The sequence below is a fragment of the Rhagoletis pomonella genome, unplaced genomic scaffold (assembly GCF_013731165.1).
Source record: "Rhagoletis pomonella isolate Grant_MI unplaced genomic scaffold, Rhpom_1.0 Rhpom_scaffold_00002, whole genome shotgun sequence".
Lineage (NCBI taxonomy): Eukaryota > Metazoa > Arthropoda > Insecta > Diptera > Tephritidae > Rhagoletis > Rhagoletis pomonella.
In genome coordinates this window covers 108,908,551-108,924,819 of record NW_023458556.1, presented here as the reverse complement: position 1 = coordinate 108,924,819, position 16,269 = coordinate 108,908,551, and the positions used below count along the sequence as shown (strand labels likewise).

Sequence of the window (16,269 nt, the reverse complement as noted above, 5' to 3'; positions counted from 1 at the left end):
ACTGTGCCAAGTTTGGGAGAAATTGGTGGAGCGATTCCCAAGATATACACATGTAAACATAAGTGGGCGTGGCTACGCCCATTTTCCAAAAATTTATAATATTCTTATTTTTCGCCTATAAATGATTGTAAATATTAATTTTGAGTGAATAAACTTCGGTAGTTACTAAAATATCGCAGTTTTCGCATTTCTCAAAACTACCGTTATATGGGAGGTTGGCGTGGTTACCGTCCGATTTTGCCCATTTTCAATACCATCCGTCCAACGCTCAAAAGAAGTACACATACCAAGCTTCTTTAAGATATTTCAATTTGTACTCGAGTTATGGTGTGCACAGACGGACGGACGGACGGACGGACAGACAGTCACCGCTTAAGCGATGTCTCTTTCCATACTCATCATTTATGTATATATTTGTCTATATCTATCTCGATTGGTTTTGCATGTTACAAACAATCGTTATGTGAACAAATTTATAATACCCTTGTGCACAAGTGCGCTCGGGTATAAAAATACTTGACATCCGCATTCGCATCCGCATCCGCGGATGTTAGCGCTTAAACATCCGCATCCGCATTCGTATCCGCGGATGTCTAAAATTCCACATTCGCAACATCCCTGGTACATATTTATGTATACAACTTTAAAAAAGATTTTACTAAATAATCTGTGCTTATGTTTATAAAAAAATTTTCTTTTTTTGCGTTCTCTGGTTGCACCACGCTCGCTGCGAGTCCGCGCGGCACGCGGCATGAAAGCAAAAGCACCCGTGGCAGGAGCGAAAGAAATTAATAACTAGCGACTCCGTGCAAGTTTCCGTGTCTTTTTTTCTTTTAAATAATGTATTATAGAATAAGGATTGACATTCAATGTACGATTAAAAAATCTGATCGAGAAGTAATAAATATTTCCATTTGTTTATATATTTTCTTTAATTAAAAATTTTGTACAAAATAATGATTATTTCAAAAAATTTAAACAATCAGGCTAAAGCGTGCCTAATTAATTATTATCGTGGAAAAAATCAGCAAGTTACATGCTATGAATCAGTGGATAATAAATAATTACTGAATTCATCAAAAAAAAAAAGTTAATAACAATAACTCTTGTAAATCTTCGAACTTTGCAAAATTGCTCAAATTATATATTTTTTTATGGTTGTAAACCGAATAAAGTGATTTGTGCGAAAAAATCTTGACCGTCCAATTTTGGGTGGCCCACTTGAGAGATTTTCACTCCTATGTAAGAAGAAGAAGAAGATGTACAAAATGTGCATACAGTGATCTTTTTTATTATTAACAATCTTTTTCATGTCAAATGTTTTTTGCAAACTTTTTATTTACAGCTGCGAGTAAAATATAGCAGCAAAATTCAAAAATATGTTGTCTGCTACTTATGTGTAATTATTTATTTATAATAATTTTATTTTTAATAGTTGCATCTACTATACAGGGTGTCCCAGAAGTAACCTGCCAAACTTTAGGGGAAGGTAGGTGGGGGGTGAGCTCTCTGATAAACAAAAAATTTTCTGGTAAAAGTGTTACCGATTTTGAAATATTTAAATTTTTTTTAATTAAAAAAAAATCGTGCCTTTTCATGTATTTTCTTTAGCTGCATCTACAAACCAGGCTATAACTAGTAAATTTTTTATGTAAAATACTTCCGGATAGTTGCTTCTCCATACTCAAATGCAATGTAGTTAAAATATATTAAGGAACCATCATAAAATTAGGACTATTTTGGGATTTTTAACTTTTTGATATTTTCTTCCCCAACTTTGACTATCTCTGGTGAAAAAAGATGTACTGAGCAATAACTTTACATTACATAAAAAAATTGTTCATTTGATAAAGATTTCAGAAAGGTGCACCTCTTACTGTTTCGAATAGAAAATAAGAGTTATAGCCGCTTTTGTGGGCAAACGACTGAGACACACTAGAATGTATTTAATAGATTTAAATTTAAGTTGCTCTTGTTACTGACCAATGACATGCTAAATAGTACAAAGGTACATTATTACCTGCTCCTGACATTATTTTATGTTACTTACCGGAATTCGGACTAGAGCTATATCTATCAATATTTTTTGTGAAGGATGGGTTCACGTGAAATAAAATATACATGAGTTTGAAGTAAAATTTATTTATTCTACTTTAATATAAGCCCGGCACCTTTTAAGAAATGACGCTTTTAGGGATCTTAAACTCAATTGGGCTATCTCAGTAGCAGCTCCATTTATTTGTTCCCGCAAATGCTCTTCGTTTTGAATTGTTTTTGAATAAATTTTGTCCTTAAGACAGCCCCAGTAGAAAAAATCTAATGGATTCAGGTCTGGCGGTCGATGGGGCCACGTGATTGGCCCGTATCTTCCAATCCATCGGCGAGGATAAGTTTCGTCTAAAGGAGCTCTTACTTCACGCCCGTAGTGAGCAGGGCACCCGTCATTTTGCAGCCATAGTCTTCACCGCAGGTTTAAGGGTACATATTCTAAAAGAGTTGGAAGCCGTTCCTGAAGGAACTCTAAATAACTGTGAGAGTTGAGCGTTGGCGGCAGTTCCACAGGTCCCAATATCTGACAATTAAAAATACCGCATTATAATTTATTTTGTACCGGTACTGCGAACGAGCTTCTCTCATTTCGTGAGGATTGTCTATCTGCCAACTGTGAAGGTTATGTAAATTAAAATACCCATCACGTTTGCATGATGATTCATCGCTCCAAATTATTTTATTAAAAAAGTTGGGGTCCGATTCATGCATTCGCAACATTTCACGGCAAAATATAACCCTCGACAGGTAATCTCTTTCTTGAAGAGCTTGAACACGTTGAATGTGGTAGGGATGAAATCGATGGTCTTTTAAAGCTTTGTGAACTGTACTTTTTGGTGTTCCCCGTCCGTCTTTCTATCATTCTCACTGAAGTCGGTGGACCTAGTTCCACTTCCTCTAACACAACTTCAACATCTACCATTGCAGGACGTCCTGTTTCGCCGCCACGCCTTCCAGGTATGCTACCTTAAAAAAGTGAAAAATGATAGTTAACAAGCAGGCAAACAAGAAAGGTGCAAAAATCACTTACCTTCATATATTTCTCTATGGGTCCGGGCGAATACTTCACGACCCGGATGCCGACGATTGGGGTATCGCTCTGCATAGAGTCTTTGAGCAGCTCTGGCATTACAGCAAGCTTCACCGTAATTTAGGTGAATATCCGCATATTCATACTGCGTGTTCTCTGTCATAGTATTAATAACACAATGTGCGAGGGGTCCAATTTCACAAAATCCACTTTCACTAATTCCGGTAAGTAACATAAAATAATGTCAGGAGCAGGTAATAATGTACCTTTGTACTATTTAGCGTGTCATTGGTCAGTAACAAGAGCAACTTAAATTTAAATCTATTAAATACATCCTAGCGTGTCTCAGTCCTTTGCCCACAAAAGCGGCTACAACTTTTTTTTCTATTCGAAACAGTAAGAGTGGCACCTTTCTGAAATCTTTATTAAATGAACAATTTTTTTATGTAATGTAAAGTTATAGCTCAGTACATTTTTTTTCACCAGAGATAGTCAAAGTTGGGGAAGAAAATATCAAAGGTTAAAAATCCCAAAATAGTCCTAATTTTATGATGGTTCCTTAATATATTTTAACTACATTGCATTTGAGTATGGAGAAGCAACTATCTGGAAGTATTTTACATAAAAAATTTACTACGTATAGCCTGGTTTGTAGATGCAGTTAAAGAAAATACATGAAAAGGCACGATTTTTTTTTAATTAAAAAAAATTTAAATATTTCAAAATCGGTAACACTTTTACCAGAAAATTTTTTGTTTATCAGAGAGCTCACCCCCCACCTACCTTCCCCTAAAGTGTGGCAGGTTACTTCTGGGACACCCTGTATAACAGAAACCACATAAATAAAAGTTTCAAAGTTGCTTAAAATTCACAAAAATCAATCAAACTTAAAAAAAAAATGTTCACCAAGATTTCGAACTTTTTATTCAGAATCTTTATAAGATTTTCGGGTATACAGTTTTGTAGCAGTTTTGTTTCAATTTCAGTCTAAGTTTTAGTCTTCTTTACACATGGAATTATCTTCGACTAGTCGTGCAATTGATTAACTGTCATTATTCGAATAGTGAAAAATGTTTAAATACAAATTTTTTCTCATTCTATCCAAAATGAGTTTACGTAAGCGTAGCTGGGTGTGGAACTTCTTTTCTAACTCCGAAGGTGGAAAAGAAGTCAAGTGTACAATATGTGGACAAAATATGGCCTATAATAATTCGACATCGTCTTTGGCAACCCATTTGAAGGCCATTCGTAAAAAGAACAAGGAGCAGGACCTGGAAATGTATGTTTATGTTAACGAACTACTAAGTGGTAATTTTCCATAGTTTATCCTCCCCAGGACCACAGATGTAGCCAAAGTGAATGTGCCGAACCAAGCCCGGCAAAAAGTTTCAAGCGTAGAAGAAAAAACGAAGATGGCGAAACAATTTCAAACGAGCGCCAAGAGACCATTTCTCGTGCCTGGATTCCATGAGTTTATGAAGGTGATGGATGCACTTTGAATTTTGCTATAAGTCACGTATTCATCTCCATCATAATTCATGCGGTACCACACCATTTTTGGTACTATAAATATTCAAAGCCTATCAACCGCAAAACTTATGAAATATTGAAACAAAACAACTATTCGAATAGTCGAATCTGTCAAGTAATCGAATGAAAACAACTAGTCGATTATGAACGGTTAGTCGAAAGTGAGCGGTTAATCGATTAAATGGTATTCGATTATTTTTTGAAACAACTTTTTCTATTCGATTAACCGATTAATCGGTTAGTCGATTAACAAGAGCTCTACTGGGCAAGGCCGAGGCCGAAAAGAGCCACATGTAAATTCTAAATGCTACAAAGAACCACAAAAAAAAAACAAAAGCAAAATTTTATTAGATTATTATTAGAAATAAAAAACATTAATTTTATTATTATTGTAATGGACGTAAGACAGATATTAAAGAAAATTAAAAAGATCCCTTTGCCTAAATTTTCAAAATCTAGTTTTGCGTCGGTTAAAGCCGTTCGTAACAGTTTTGTTAAATGTTGGTTAGTCAATAGGTACGTTCGTTTAAAATCTCCAGTAAAAAATTTCCAACAGCAAAATTCCGGAAAATGTCATCTATTCTCTCACGAGAGAAAAATATCCACAATAGTACGCGAACAGAAAATTTGCAGAAACTTGTAAGTTAGACGAACAGCTGATAGAAATTTGGTTTACATTCAAAAGTATACAATTGAAAACGTAAGAAAACAAATTTCGAAGTCTTATCCTGACATAGTTGACTGACTAAACGAATAATTACTTACTTCTTACAAGTTTAATTAGTCGCATTTTACTATTTTAACTTCCAAACCATCAAATTAAATTTAGGGATTTGCGTAAATTCCAACCAGTTGTTTTTTATCAGCTGTTTTTTGTTGGCAATTGGTGTTTGCTAAAATTTTTCAGCAGAAACTAGCAGCGTTCCCTCGAAATGAAATGTCATTTTGCTCTCTCAATTTCCCCTACTTTGCAAGTTTTTTGCGTACGCGAACACAAAAAGCTGATAGTTTTATAACTTTTAATAATTATCAGGTACTCGAATGCAACTAATTGTGGACGGTATTTTGACTTTACGAAATTCATTGCAGAGTACAAAGACTTACATACCATGTTTATAGCTACGACAAAGCCGCATTAACAAAAAACAGAATTGATTCAACACATATTTCTTTCTAACGGTTATTCCTCAGTCCTTATAAATACAATTAAAAACGAGCTGTATAAAGAAAAACGCACCCAATTTTGATTTCGCGTTAAATGAATTATTCGTTTATACCGGGTTTTCTAACCGATGTGAAAAATAAAAAGCCGATTTGAAAACAAGTTCGAGTCAATACACTTTTCAATTTCAACGCGTATTGCAATTTTGTTTATGCATCTGTTTTGAATCACACCGAACTGAGTCACAGCGCTTTATGTGTCGGTATAAACAAGGTAACAGTTACGCTACGCGCACACTGCAGCCGGCTTCGGCCCAATTGTGCTCGGCCGATATAGGCTATATGCGGGCGATATGAATAAACTTGTGATTATATGACCGCTCTCACACATAAACCAATAACCGAACCGACATCGGCCGTTGACGTCCGTCAGTGACGATAAATTCAAACATGTTTGTTTTTCTCGTCCGATGTCAGGTTAAAATTACCAAAATGGACTGCGAAAAATTAACTTATCGGGTGCAAAACAAGAAAATTACCTATACAATCACATGTTTACAGCCAGTTTCACCAGATTCATTTAAGTTAGATTTTCGAAATTTCTGTTTCACCAATCCATTTTAATTTGTTTTTAATTTTGATTTAAGTGACCTATGCTCTTCACTTAAATAAAAATTAAGTCTGAATAACCAATCTCAGAGGTGTTACACGTTTAATCACCTGATCATTGTGTATTTGCTGCTTACTTGTATACCAGCCCTGCTATTACAACACAGCGTGCCAAAGCTTTTAAAAGCTCTCAGTACAAATGAAAGCTTTCGCTTGCCTAGTCTGTTTTACAACCACTTTTTACTCACTTAAATAAATAGCTTATTGAAACTGAAAATTATTTAACAGCCAGTTTCACCAGATTCATTTAAGTTAGATTTTCGAAATTTTGGTTTCACCAATCCATTTCAATTTGTTTTTAATTTTGATTTAAGTGACCTATGCTCTTCACTTAAATAAAAATTAAGTCTGAATAACCACAGTCAGAGGTGTTACACGTTTAATCACCTGATCATTGTGTATCTGCTGCTTACTTGTATACCAGCCCTGCTATTACAACACAGCGTGCTAAAGATTTCAAAAACTCTCAGTACAAATGAAAGCTTTCGCTGGCCTAGTCTGTTTCACAACCACTTTTTACTCACTTAAATAAATAGCTTATTGAAACTGAAAATAATTTAAATGAGAATTAAATAAAAAATTTAATTAAAGTTAATTTTCACTTAAAAAGTTTGGTGAAACTGGCTGTAAATGAGAACTAAATAAAAAATTTAATTAAAGTTAATTTCCACTTAAAAAGTTTGGTGAAACTGGCTGTTAGAGTATGTCAATTAAAATTTATCAAAATATTGCACTGCTTACAAAATGAAATGAAAACTATCTGGTTTAGTGTGCGCATCAGTTCGGACGGTCAAATTGTTCGGCCGAAATCGGTCGGCCTACCGGATGCTATGTGCGCCTAGCGTTATACGTTGTACCAAAAATTCAAATTATATGGCACGCAGCTGAATTCAAGCAATGCACATTAGGTCAAATGATACATTTGGCTGTGCGAAAGTCCAATTTCGTAAAGGCAGTTTTACATTATTTTTTGTTGCCATTCTGTAGAGAATACTCCAAAATAACAGACTCTTCACTTAGTTTTTGTAAAATAAAAAACACCGTTATACAGCAATAAACCAAAGTTACACTTTCAAAACGTTATTGATACGTTGTTTGCGCAACCGGTTTATTTTCTAAATTTCAAGTGCATTGTTTTTGTAAAGTTCGAATAACTAAAGGAAAATTTTAAATGGGGAAAAAAACTATATCTAAGTGAGAACCTATGTCCCAATTTAAAAAAGTGACTTTTTATCATTTGTTTGCAAAAAACTGACTTATTTGCATAACCTCAAAAATTTTTCTGATTTATTTCAATTTATGATTTTATGTAAGCTTTTACAATTTTGTTAACTTTCGGCAAACAAAATGGAATCGGAAATGGATAAATTAAGATGTAATGAGTTCAATTTATTTTACTTAATTTGCCGTTTTTTGCCGTTTTCATGAAAAAAGGTTTTTTGTGGGCTATCATGCTATCACAAAAGGCAAGTTGTTTGAAGTTTGGCTGATTGGATGTTCGAAAAAAGAAAAGCCTTTTTCGGTTGTCAACCATGTTGAAAAAAAATTTGGTGCTGCTGATATTTGCGAAAGTTCCATGAAACTCTTAGAAGAAAAAAACGCGTATTTTTTGCAATTATTTATCAAATAAATATGAAAATTATGTGAAACAATTTGGAAAGGATGCTAAAATATTTATATCTGAAAACATTGCGTTTCTTGCTGATGAGGTTCTTTTCGAAATCAAAAAGCCAACTGTGTCGACCATCAGCCGGATTCTAACTTTCGCTATCGCTAAAGTGCTAAAATAGGATAGCCAACCTTTTTCCGAATTTTTAGCTATCTCCAAAAATATCTCCAACATTTTTTGGTGATAAATAATCCATTTTAATGGTGATAAATAGTGAAAATGGAAGTATGTGATACCAAAAAAAAAATAGCAGCCCCAATTTGCATTATATTTCATCTCCTGTAGCGTAGCCGAGGCTATGTTACAAATACACTAGCGCCTTCGCACAAAGGCAAATCCTTGAGAGAACTCACCGACTGAAATTTCCAATTTTTTTTACTCAAAGTGAATAGAGCTTTGAACATTCTTTTAACAAATTAGTTATATAAACATTCGTATTCTTTTCAGGAAGTTACCAGCGATTTTCGGTAAATGTGTCACAAAGCAGCATTTGTATTCTGAATATAAATAGATAATATCGGTGGAGAATTTGGAAATACTGAAACCTCAAGTGAAAATGAAGTGATTTATGAAGACAAACTGCTTTAGGAATCTCTCCTCAAGACATATCTGCGAGACATGTAGTAAATATTTTTCTTTTTTTAATTTAGGAATTTCGATAATGCTATAACTAATCGCTAGAAGAAACCATTTATGTACATGTGACCATACTTATTTTATTATATAGCTCATTTTAAAGAGGAGCGGGTTGTGTATGATAAGAAAATAACTTGTGTCAAAACCAAGCTAATTGGACAATGTTTTTGAGTAATACCTAAAACATATACTCATCATTTGAACATACAAAAAAGCAGTACGTTCTGTTTTACGAAAGCCAAGTCTGTTTAACATTTTATTTACTGCCTTTACACTTGTTTTAACGTTTTCCATCTTTTTACATTAAAATAATGCAATATTCTAGCTGCTATTAATTTCGCACAGAAAAAGTAATCATTTGACCTAATGTGCAATAGCAAAGCTTTATGTTGCATTTTCAGTGCCTTATCTTCTTTTAATTAAAGGAGTATTTCGGATATTGTAAATACATCCTCAATTATATTACATAAAAAAGGGTTTATGAAGTATGCAAACGTACATTTAAATAATTTCAAATCGGCAACTCTTTTTTCAAAATCTGCTTTTAAATCGTGTGCAATATTTTTTTCTAGCCATTGAAAATGATGAAATATTCTTTTTTAAAGATCATGAATAAAAAGACGTAGCTAAGTTTCAAAACTTAAAATAATTTGCGACAAATCAAAAACATTTCTATTCTCTCCTTATAGAGATAAATTCAAGTTTTCCAAATGTTCCATCATATCGGTAAAAAACATAAGTCAGAGAGCCAATTTTCATTCATTAAAATAATTTGCGACAAATTAAAAACTTTTTTATTGATTCCTTGTAGAGACAAATTTAAGTTTTGCAAATGTTCCATCATATCGGCTAAGAACAGAAAGCCAAGTTTCATTATCCAATTGCGGGTAATGTTCCGATCTCAATTTCCGTATGTGTATATATATACAAAGAATAAAATAAAAAAAACAACACAATGGAAGAGAGTGTCCAGCAAAGAAATGTGTTTTTTTAAGTAAAAAGAGCCAAAATATGCTTAGAATATTTTGGCGCTTTTTACTTTTTAAAATATATATTTCTTTGCTGGATATTCTTTTCCATTGTGCTGTTTTTTTTATTTTATTCCTTTTATATATACACATACGGAAATTGAGATCGGAACATTACCCGCAATTGGATAATGAAACTTGGCTTTCTGTTCTTAGCCGATATGATGGAACATTTGCAAAACTTGAATTTGTCTCTACAAGGAATCAATAAAAAAGTTTTTAATTTGTCGCAAATTATTTTAAGTTTTGAAGCTAAACTACATATTTTTATACATGATCTCAAAAAAAAAGAATATTTCATCATTTTCCATGGCTAGAAAAAATATTGCACATGTAAAAGAAGATAAATTGGACCCCTATGCCGCAGAACTACATGATTTAAAAGCAGATTTTGAAAAAAGATTTGCCGATTTGAAATTATTTAAATGTACGTTTCATACTTCATAAATCCTTTTTTATGTAACATAATTTAGGATGAATTTACAATATCCGAAATACTCCTTTTTATGAAAAGTGAAGAAGCGTTTGAGTTTTTGGAATTAAAAGAAGATAAGGCACTGGAAATGCAACATAAAGCCTTGCCATTGCTTGAATTCCGGCAACTACTTGAATTCCGTCAAGTACTAGATTTAAAATTCCTCTGTTGAAAACAGCTGCGTGCCGTATATTTTCAATTTTTGGTACAACGTTTAACTAGTACCTTGTTTATACTTACGAGAGAACCGCATTAACAAAAACCCGATTTGACTCCACACATATTTCCTTCAGGCGTTTATACCGGTGTAATTTCCGCGCACTCGCTGAAACCGTATTCAAAAGGAAACAAAAGTTGTTATTTTTACCTATTCCATATTTCTTTAATAAATAATTTGCGCGGTGGACCGAAATGGAAGCGAACAAGAATTCAAATTTGTTATAATAATGATTAAATTTTAAAACGGGCTGTATATTTTTCACTTCGCGTCAAATGAATGATGTGTTTATACCTGTTTTCTAACCGATGTGAGAAATAAAAGAGCGATTTTAAAAAAATTCGAGTCAACACACTTTTGAATTTCTGAGCGTATTGAAAGTTGGTTTATGCCCATGGTACAATTACTAAAGGTATTGTCTTCCCAGAGAGCGCATATTCCGATCTGCCATATTTGAAGAACATCATTGTTGCCCAACACCACCACCAAAAAGTTTACTGTAAGGGAAAAGGGGCATTTCTATACACCAAGAACCATATACTTTACGTATTTTTGTAAACAAACCTTCTTGCAGAGAACTTATTCAATTTGCAAAAGCCGAAAAAAAACATTTGCTTACTAAACAAATCTAAAATTTTTATTTCTCACTATATTTCAAAAGTTTTTTCTTTTGTTTAAAAAATTTTTTTTTTAATAAATTGAGTGAAAACAATAAGCGAAGCCAACTAAAAGTAAAAGGATCAACATTGAAATGCGTCAAAATGAAAATAAGGGAGCACGAATTTCGATGTGAAGTAAAACTCTCTGGAAAGACAATACCTGTAATAATTGTACCATGGTTTATGCCTCCGTTTTGAATCACAGCGAACTGGGTCAAAGCGCTTTATGTGTCGGTATAAACAAAGTATGTGAGTCTTTGTACTCTACAATGAAATTCGTAAATTCAAAATACCGTTCATAATTGATTAACCAACATTGAACAGAACTGTTTCGAAGGGCTTTAACTGACGTAAAACCAGATTTTGAAAATTTGACCAAATGGATCTTTTGAATTTTCTTTAATATCTATCTTACTACATTAGAATAATGATAAAATTAATGTTTTTTCATTTCTAATAATAATTTTATTTAAAAAAAAAAAATTTTTTTTGTGGTTTTTTGTGGCTCTTTGTAGCATTTAGTATTTACATGTGGTTCTTTTCGGCCTCGGCCTTGCCCACCCCTAGCATATGCAATGAATTTGTGCCCATTAGCGGCAGCACAGTTAGTGAATCTCACAATCGTTACTGCAAACAACAAAAATTGCTAGCTTACAACTCGACAAGTCGCTTTGTTAAAAGTTAGTGAATCGCACTACTGGTCGAAATGTCACATAACTAAATCAGCTGACCACAAGGTTACAAGCATACATAAATATGAACGCAGGATTGTGATTACCTCAAGTGTCTTTTTTGTCAGCTATTCATAAAAAGTATTGCACGTTAGCTAATAGTGTCATAATCTCCTTTCTTATCTATATAATTTTTACGCATAGTAAATACATATCGTCGATGTTTTTGCAAAACCTCCTAAATCGCCGGTGTGGCAAAAATGAGATTTGGTAACCCTGAACTCCAGGCATCGAGATTTATGCATAAAAATCATATAATTGTTATTAAAACAACAGATTTTTAAAATAATAGCTAGAGAAAATACCGCCTCTCAAGGCAATGCCTTCAAAGAAAAACCGTTTTTTCGCTCTCCTATAAAATTTGAGTGCCGTAAGATAGGCGGTTTTGCAATTGGTCGATGGGCGGTTTTGCAAAAACATCGACGATATGTATATACATTTATACATACATACCTGAGGTACAAACTGAAACTGGGCAATAGCGTCGGGATATGATATAAAGGCCAATCCAGTGCCACTACGTACTACTTCACTAATGTTGTCAGCATTTAAGTTGAGCGCCAGGTTTCCTAAAATCCCGAAGATAGTAATTCCAGCCAATAAAGACGTAAAAGTGTCCAAAGTGGTTACTATCATAGAATCTCTGACAAATGGAAAATAATAAATTACTAAATAAGAACTTCGACCGAGACACACTTGTGCATCTGTCCAGAGAATAACTACCGGTAAACATTATACCGAAAACGGTTATGCGATGAAAATGTCGCAATCGGGCCAAAGCAAAGAGCCAAAGAAAAGAAACACTGCACAACAGCTTCCTTCCATACCTGCAAAAATTAAAATAGACCCTTAATACATACCTTTAGAATTTGTTTAGTTGTAGTGTATTATACTATACATACCTTAATATATAATAACTTATCCCATTCAGGTTTTAGGAAAAATATAATGCCATCTCCGGCTCCCTCCAATGTGACTGACCTTATAAGTAACGTAATTAATACTACGTAAGGGAATATTGCCAGAAAATATGCGACTTTCCCCAAACTTCGGATTCCTTTAATGATAATGAAATAAGTGACGATCCAAGCAAACAAGAGAGTTAATGTTAGCCGCCAACTAGGTACTCCAATGCCGTCGGATATGTCCTCAAGTTCTCTAAGCACAGTTTTACTACGTACGATTTTATAAAGTTAATTTTGATCTATATACATACATATATAAAAATATTATAAAAAAGGACAAACCTGAAATACAGCTCAGAACTGCTTTGCAACCTTTCGGTCTGATTGTTATCTTCATTATTTAAAACACTGGAGCTTACGCAATTTGCTCCCCATTCATCCCTACAAAGTGCCCACGGTAATGGCGATTGAAATGATGCAATAAAATAATAAACAGTAAGAGCTATCAAGGCTGAGTAATATGTTAAAACTGCTAGCGTCGCGAATGATTGTCCGATGCCCACACCTGCAATATACATGTACATATACATATATGTGTAATATTTATGTACAATTGAAAATATGAGTTCAGGAATTCATATAAGTATGTGAATATGTATACCCATAATTGATAACTCACCCAAAAATACTGGGCAGGCTGCCCATATTTTTACAGAACTTTTACTGGAAAACTGACCCAAAAGCGCTTCCATGTAGTACATTGGTTTGCCTAAAAAGCATTTAAAAAATCAAATTAGAACATTATGATTCTCAAGTGTGTATTCGAAAAAATTTGGATTCTCAAATTAATAACTAAGGGTCAATTACAGGTCTATTATGCGCTGGTAATAAAAAGTTTGTAAACGGTAAATAAAGTTCCTGTCATTTTTTAAACCCTTTTCGCATTCTGTGTACTTTTGTAACCGGTAATTTTTGTTACCATCTCATAAGCTGGTAACAAAGTATTGCCCCGTGAAATATACAATGCTAGAAATTGCACAATTCTTCATAGCTGAATTGCTGAATATTTTAACTGCATTACCAACGTACCTAGAATCGCGGTGACAAGAACTGGTAACATTTTTTGGTAATAAAATTTTCCGATTTCAAAATCATCGGTAACGTGCAGAATAGATCTGTTAATAGCAAAGTATTCTGGATTGTAAATTTTTGACAATTATGAGGTAAATAAAAATTGCCAAGCCAGTAGGGCTAGTGAAAAATTTTACAGCATAAAGCACACCTACCCGACGGTTTTGAAATGATTTTCGTTCTAATATTATTGCTAAGACGTGTAATAAATGAATGGCTCTCAGTTTTAGAAGAGTTAAAATCAGCAAAGCCATTTTTTATATAATTGCTGCATTTTAATTGCTAAACTTCTTCTGCATCAGAAAAACTGTCAAAACTTTCCAGCAGTAAAAAGTTACGAATTGGCACAGCAGAAATGTAAAATCACCATATTAAAAAGTTTATTCACTATGGAACTTTGCTACTGATTGGCACAGGCCCAATGCAAAGCTTTCTCTACAGCTCAATGCGAGCGTGAACATGAATCTATGGCGAACATGTCGGATTCACAAAGGCAAAGAATTCCATTCGCATTCTTTTGCATGCTCACACACATCTGTCAAATTGAATCTATATACCGTGCCGTGCTGAATACGTAGCGGGCTTGTTCGAGTTGCAATCACAACCGCAGTGTTGCGCGAATGATTAAAGTATCGCGTTCTGTGTGAATTTCTAGCAATGAGCAGTTGCAACAATGTTGCCATTTTTCATCAGTACGGCAGTAATGCCGCTTTTATTATGTGCCTCGAACAGGCCCAGACTTTCCATTCACATGCGAATGCTGTAGGATGCTAAAGAGGGAAGCGAGACGCAATAAGAAAAGAGAATAGTAGCAGCACTGAGAGCTGTGGAGAAGACGAGCCCGAGCCCCCAGTCGGCGATGGCGTGTGATTTCTGTAATGTGATGATAAGAGCTGCAGAACTGTACAGCTCAGGAAAAATTTACTACAAGAGCGTGCAATTTCTGGCGTAGTCTGGCTTTTTCAAGATGGGTAAGGAAGTAAAGCGAATGGGTCTGGTACATACTATAAGTCACTCATTATTCCTGTGCTGGTATATGACAACATCCGATGAGGTGGCTCTTGGAGTATTCGAAAGAAAGCTTTGGGGAAGGTAAGCTGGCGACGGCGAGTGCCGCATACGATGGAAAGATCAGCTGAATGAGTCCTACAACCACATGGATATAGTGCAGCGGCTCTGCTGGTTTGGCCATGTCGTTCGAATGGACATCGCCGCTTCAGCTATGAAAGTATTCAACTCGGAACCCGCTGGTGGTAGCAAAGGAAGATGGAGTCCGCCACTGCAATGGAAAGACCAAGTCGAGAAGGACTTGGCTTCACTTGGGATTTCCAATTGGCGTCAGTCGGCAAAGAAGAGAAACGACTGGCGTGCTTTGTTGAACTCGGTCAGAATCGCTTAGACGGTTACAGCGCCAAATAAGGAGAAGATTTCAGTTCTCAATCTTTTGATATAAATATTAACTATTGCAAAAAGTGGAGTAATAACGACGATATTTCTCAAAATTAAAAGTTCACGTTCGCGCTCGCGCTCGCATTGAACAATATAGAGGACTTAGTGTTTTAAACACATGCCGGCGAACTCACCACAGAAAAAATTCTCCCAAGAATTGTTGATAGAGACTAGGGATGTCAGTGGCAAAAATACATTGATGCTTTTCTTTGATTCGATGCGTTGAAATGTACATCGATATTTTTCGATGCATCGTGTGCCTAGTGGAACTTTTAGGAGCCTTTACAATTTTTTGGTCAAAGTCACTTCTCTCTTTTGTACAATTGAAAAAACTGGAATGACGGTTAAATAAACTGTGATGTTGTTTGCAAGAACATCGATGCATCGATACATCGACTATTTCCACTTTATTTCGAACCAGTATGCGGAATTGTTTCAATTGACCTTATTTCCGTTGATTTTGTTACCTGTCACCTTTTACGGGTTAAGTGTCAATATATAGAGCTTACATATATTTACTTTGGGTAGTGCATGTCTTCTTACCACCAGTGTGTTTTTGCCGTCCCTTTTCAAACATTAAATTTGCGTAGCTTCGCGCCTCACCGAGTCGCGCCGCTTTCATTTCCAAATTTTTGTTGACTTTATTTCGCTTTTTAAAAGGTAATAATGTCAATTGACTTTATTTCGCACCAGTATTCGAAATAGCGTCAATTGACGTTATTTCCGTTGATCTTGTTACCTGTCACCCTGTAAAAACTATATGGTTGTGAAAACATCCAGGTCTAAAGAACTTCATATTGAATTTTATTTTATTGGTAACCTGATGAAATTACGTCACGTCGGAAGCTGAAGTAAATGCCAAAGCATTACAAATGATTTTCGTATCTACTTAGAAGACAATTTTTCAGAAGAATGTCGCCACTTTCGTGC

At 34.6% G+C, this 16,269-nt stretch overlaps 1 protein-coding gene across 1 annotated transcript in view; it reads right to left on the bottom strand.

The window, feature by feature from the left end:
• LOC118756896 (sodium-dependent nutrient amino acid transporter 1-like) overlaps nt 1–16,269 on the bottom strand; it is a 111,212-nt gene that overhangs the window by 53,248 nt on the left and 41,695 nt on the right. Inside the window, exons 2-6 of the mRNA XM_036491635.1 lie at nt 13,439–13,528; nt 13,102–13,324; nt 12,757–13,027; nt 12,578–12,681; nt 12,308–12,497 (exon numbers count right to left, since the gene is read on the bottom strand). Of these exons, the coding sequence (XP_036347528.1) occupies nt 12,308–12,497; nt 12,578–12,681; nt 12,757–13,027; nt 13,102–13,324; nt 13,439–13,528 (878 nt within the window). The remainder of the gene's footprint in view (nt 1–12,307; nt 12,498–12,577; nt 12,682–12,756; nt 13,028–13,101; nt 13,325–13,438; nt 13,529–16,269) is intronic.